Source organism: Silurus meridionalis, chromosome 6 (assembly GCF_014805685.1).
Source record: "Silurus meridionalis isolate SWU-2019-XX chromosome 6, ASM1480568v1, whole genome shotgun sequence".
Lineage (NCBI taxonomy): Eukaryota > Metazoa > Chordata > Actinopteri > Siluriformes > Siluridae > Silurus > Silurus meridionalis.
This window is the reverse complement of record NC_060889.1, coordinates 6,032,824-6,037,819: the sequence shown is the minus strand read 5'-3', so window position 1 is coordinate 6,037,819 and position 4,996 is coordinate 6,032,824. Positions and strand designations below refer to the sequence as shown.

General features: G+C 37.7%; 1 protein-coding gene across 2 annotated transcripts; it reads right to left on the bottom strand.

Moving 5' to 3' along the window:
- Positions 1-544: 544 nt before the first annotated feature.
- LOC124386875 (dynein regulatory complex subunit 2-like) lies at positions 545-4,693 on the bottom strand. 2 transcript variants are annotated; one of them, XM_046850909.1, is made up of 9 exons: positions 4,563-4,693; positions 3,922-4,028; positions 3,557-3,724; positions 3,291-3,460; positions 2,185-2,323; positions 1,850-2,047; positions 1,512-1,730; positions 1,231-1,383; positions 545-1,035 (listed from the first exon to the last, which is right to left on the bottom strand). In XM_046850909.1, the coding sequence occupies exons 2-9, from the start codon at positions 3,994-3,996 to the stop codon at positions 739-741; spliced, it is 1,419 nt and encodes a 472-aa protein (XP_046706865.1). In that variant the 5' UTR covers positions 3,997-4,028; positions 4,563-4,693; the 3' UTR covers positions 545-738. The 2 variants fall into 2 exon arrangements, with proteins under 2 accessions (XP_046706865.1, XP_046706864.1); XM_046850908.1 differs by having other exon boundaries at positions 3,922-4,031; positions 4,563-4,692.
- Positions 4,694-4,996: the final 303 nt, after the last annotated feature.

Genomic DNA, 4,996 nt, shown 5'->3' with positions numbered 1-4,996 from the left:
CTAGATTAATGCAGCACACATTTCTGTTTGACCAATTTTCTTCAAAAAATAAATAAATATAAAAAGGCAAAATTGAAACTTTGAACGCCACACACACTAAAAAATTATTTCTAATCACTAAACATTTTTTTACTGATGTGCCAAAGCTCAAATCAAGCAATTAAATCCGCTATGATGCACACATCCGGCAATTAAAACCACCTGTGTGGGAACACAGCAAAAGTCGGTGTCCTGATGATTTACAGAATTCAAAATACCATAAATACTTTGAAACATTTACAATAATATTTTGTCTTCAGGCTCTATTTTGACTATTGCTTCACTAATAATAAACATACAACGTTTTATGGAAACAGTGAAGATTATACCATTTGAAATGCATGTTAACATTTTTATGAATGATTAGATGTATATAAAGATACTGTATATATGCATAATAAATATAAAGATGCTCTGAGGAAGTAAGAGAGCCCAAAAATCTTTGTTATTTCATGCCCCTGTGTATTATGGGAAAAGTTTATTCCTATGCAATATTCCTTTGCATCATTTGTGAGTTCAGTGTTTAATTTTTTTAAGTTTTTTTAAAGCAGAAACATGTTCAGGAACATATCTTTCACCTACATAAAGGAGAAAGATGGATAAATAGATAGATGGATAGATACTGCAAAAAACACAAAGACAACCTGTTTATTATTTATAAATCCCAGTGCTAAATATGTCTGCTGCTACATATCTTCTCTACAGTATATGCTGCACCACATGAGCTGCCTCTATGACTGTCCTGTGAGTTTTTGTTCGAGTTTCTGAAGGGGGAGAGGTTTGTTGCAATGCACCAGACACCATCAGCAGCGAGTTCTGCTGCTGTAGGATCTCTTCATTCACAGAGAATCCATCCAGGTGTTGCTTGACAAGAATCCTCAGCTGCTGGTTCTCCAATTCTAGGAACTTCTTCTCCCGTTCTAAACACAAACGTTCCAGTCGAACCTTGTTGAAACGTTGCCAGAACCTTAGTAGATCTGTATAGTCCATCATTGTCTAACAGCAGAGGGGGCAAATACATATAAAAATCAAAAAAGAGCTGGAAAAGGGAGTCTTCGTTATTCCAAATGTGCTACTGTTTACATTTGTTGTGTTTTGGACATCAGTGAGTGTGTGATGACATGACGGAGAATGATTTGTGAGGTATAACATGATAATGACTGCGGTGATTTGTGAAAATATGCAGTATACCTGTGCTAATTCTTCAGATATCGACTTCATAGCATTTGCCTTCTCCTGACTCAGTTCCTCATCAGTTAAAGATGATGTGTAAAAAGGAACCACCTTCTCCTGCTCCGTTTCAAGCTTGCGGCAAACATTAACCAGACTTAACAATATCTCTCCCTGAGGAAGAGAAACATAAGACTTGAACATGTAGAAAACCTGCCAAATGTCCATCTTGCTATGTTTTGTTACTTTAACTACTTTGCTTAATACCCAGCATTGTGTAAGTGTCTAATAAGTGCAAGTACCTCTTCATTAATATCCTGTAGTTTTTTAAGCGCTTTATAGCTGTGCATCGTGTGATTAGCTAGTCGTGTTTTTTCAGCTGCCTGGGCAGTGCTGAGCTTCGCTCTGAGCTGTTGGATTTTCTCACTAACTTGCTCACATTCTTCACGAAGGTCACATGCAGATGCTTCATTGTCTACCTGACTGGAGCTCAGATGAGAATGAAGAGCAGTAATTGTTTCCTGCATGATACACAGAAGACATAAGCAGCAGCTATGCAAAATAATTTTGTAGCCGAATCTCCATAAAGACATTTATCAACATGTGTGTGTTTCGTGGAAAATTTTTTTCATTCTCTGACCTGCAATTTCTGTATTCGCTTTATCAGCAGGTTTGCTTGTTGAGCATTTTGCTGGTCTTTGGCAGAAAGTGCATCAAAATCTGCCTGGAGATTATTAGTGGCTTCAGTGTACTTCTCCTGCTCTTGCTGGAGCTGCTGCCACAACTCTTCCACTGTGCCTTCCAAATGGACACTCAGTGCATGCTTCTCCTCAGTGTTCTACACAAACACAGACTAAACGTGAATCAAGATAATGAATTCTACACATGTAATAACTAAATGTTCCATATCTCAAAAGTGCACAGCTAGTCTGTAGTCTGGTTTTGCTGTAAATGAAGCCATTGTTAAAACAGTACCTGGTTTTTAATGTCATCGCGTTCATTCTGATAGTTCTGTTGTGCCTCACTTTCAATTCCAGCGTAATGCTGTTCTAAGGCAGAGTTGGCTGCTTCCAGGTACTCTATATCCCGCTGATGCCGCTTCAAAAAGTGTTCCCTGTAAATAGAATGCAACAGAATTCAAACAAAGCATGAAATGGATGTCTAAAAAATAATCTCATATCCCTTTCCTGCATGCCTGCATTCCTATTTCTGCTGCACTTTATTTATGTCCTGACAAGACTCTATATTAGTGGTCGACCAATATATCGCTGTGGCCAGTATATCAGCGCTAGCTGCGGTATAAATGAATTTAAACTAAAATTAAAACTTTTTCCTCACAAACTATCAAAAATCCAGCAACTGTCTCTTCCTCAGATATACATGTTGTTCTTCTAAACAAGATGCTATTCCAAAAAAAACTCAAAGCCTGTGTGCTCTGAAATAAAAAACTGAATCATGTGAGGTGGACATACTTACTGTATGGTGAGTAAAAGTAATATGTTAAAATTCCTTCATATGTTTATCAGTAACATCCGCTGCATTTATATATCCATGATTATGATCCATGAGGATGCTCACTAATGCATTTATACACCTGCAGGCTAGTATTATTTTTACAATGAGACAGAGTTAAACAAAACGGACATAAATATACTTAAACTATATGTGAACTATGTAAATGTTGTAAAATATGACATTTGTTATTAAATATGTATTGTACATAAATATTTTTATGTCAGATTCATAACAGCCACTCAGCCAGATTTCTTTCTTAATATCAGCATCTGCATTGGCCATTAAAAATCCCATATCAGTTGACCACTACTGTATATATTATACATGGTACAATGTCTTGTACAATGTGTTCTGGAAAAAAATTATTTTATCAGAATCAGAATCAGAAATTATCTCACTGTACACTGCAAATGGCCGTGACGACAATAAATATCTACTTTGCTTGAAATGTCATGTATGTACTTAAATCAAGTTTGTACTTCCTACAGTGTTACATCTGTGATATGCAAAACTCAAACAAGACCAAGTGAAAAGCATGTGTGGGAGAGGAAAATATGTGTGTCTACCTCTCTGTGCAGCACTCAGTAGTGAGTTCCTCAAGACTGGTGTTCCAGTGTGACTCTAGTGATGCCAGTCGGCTTTTCTGTACATTAAGAAGATAATCCACACGCTGCAGATGAGTGCCTTTAGCCAGTGCTGACTGATGCTCTGCTTCACTCAGCTCATGCACCAATAACTGCAATATTTACACACCCTTTAGACATGATAGTGCTTGAATCAGCATGCCTCAAACATATACGCTACTTTGTCCATGACATCTGGACCTCCTCACCTGAATGGCATCGTCCTTGCAGTCCACAACTCTCTCAAATGTTTGTCTGAGGACAGCAAAATCTTCGTGCAGAGCGGCTGCAGCGGTCTGGCGCAGGCTCGCATGCCACAGCTGGTTCAACTTCTTCAGGTTAACTCTGGTGTTCAGCACTTCCTTCTGTTGTTTATTCTATCGAAACAGAATAATTAGCATTAGGACTGATCTGATAATAAACCCAAAGCATTAGCTATTGACACTTGCTATGTCTGTGGACCAATAATATATTTATTCCTATTTGAAGTTAAATAATAAATGTACATTTTGAATTTATTAATTAGGATTGAATGTCTTTCAAGTCTGATGAAGTTTGAAATGCACACACACACCTTCAGAAACAGCAGTCTGTCCTCCTTAGTCGTCTGCTTTCCACCTTTTCCCTTCTTCCCTCCTTTCTTCTGCATAATTGCTCGATTCCTTTAGAAACACTGAAGCTCTGCTACAGGATTTACATAAAATACATTCATTCAAGAACTACACTTATATGGATTTAAATTACATATATGTTACATTCCACAATGAAAACATTTCACTGCATGTCGTACGCTGTATGTATGTGTATGTGACAAATACAATTTGATTTGACAATGGTTAGGCCTGGGGGTGTTGGGGTGTGTGTGTGTGTGTGTGTGTGTGTGTGTGTGTGTGTGTGCAGGAACAATAACAGCTTAATTGTTGCAGGTTGTATGGTTAAAACATTATGATAAATATAATAGGACCAGAGGTTAAAGTTATTGCTCATAATGATCAAATGCAAAACTGACTGACTTGGCAAACAAAATAGAAGATACAACCCTTTATAGGGAAATTAGACTCAGGAGGGAGGAAAACATGGACATTTCCAAAAAAAATTACATAAAAAGGGGACTACTCAAACTTAAAGAAAAACAAATATAAATAGTCCAAAAAGAAAAAAAAAATCAGAAAACAAATTGCTATTAAAAATAGATATAAAATCAAAACTACTTGCCAAAAGATATGAAGCTCGACAAAAAGAAAACTAGTATTAATCCCTGCTCATGGCTGAAACTTGCTGCTGCTCCGGTCGGTGTTTACCGATAAACTGCAGCGATCGAAACAGAAATCGATTCTCATTGCAGCTCATTTGCATATTCATCAGCACGCTCTATGACGTCGCTCTCAGGTCTCACGCATTCACCGTAAAATACGCGTTTCAAACAATTCACACGCTATTTAATAAAGAGGCACAAGTTCTCTGCTGAAGTTCACCACTGTCTCGAGTTATACAGAATTAAAGGCCTCCTGGCAGCCAATCAGAAAACAGAATTGGTTGAAAATTACGTTATGCCGCTACGAGCACCTTCGTTACTAGGCAACAAGAATGCGCACGCACGCTCGCGCGCACACACACACACACACACACACACCGAATCATTTTAGTAA

Bases quoted from the DNA above. Each gene is read 5' to 3' on its own strand.
- LOC124386875 (XM_046850909.1), bottom strand. From the start codon at position 3,996: ATGCAGAAGAAAGGAGGGAAGAAGGGAAAAGGTGGAAAGCAGACGACT. The intron at 2,324-3,290 runs GTAGACACACAT...TTCTATTTACAG, and splicing joins ACTGAGTGCTGCACAGAGAG to GGAACACTTTTTGAAGCGGC. The intron at 1,731-1,849 runs GTCAGAGAATGA...TGTATCATGCAG, and splicing joins AGCGAATACAGAAATTGCAG to GAAACAATTACTGCTCTTCA.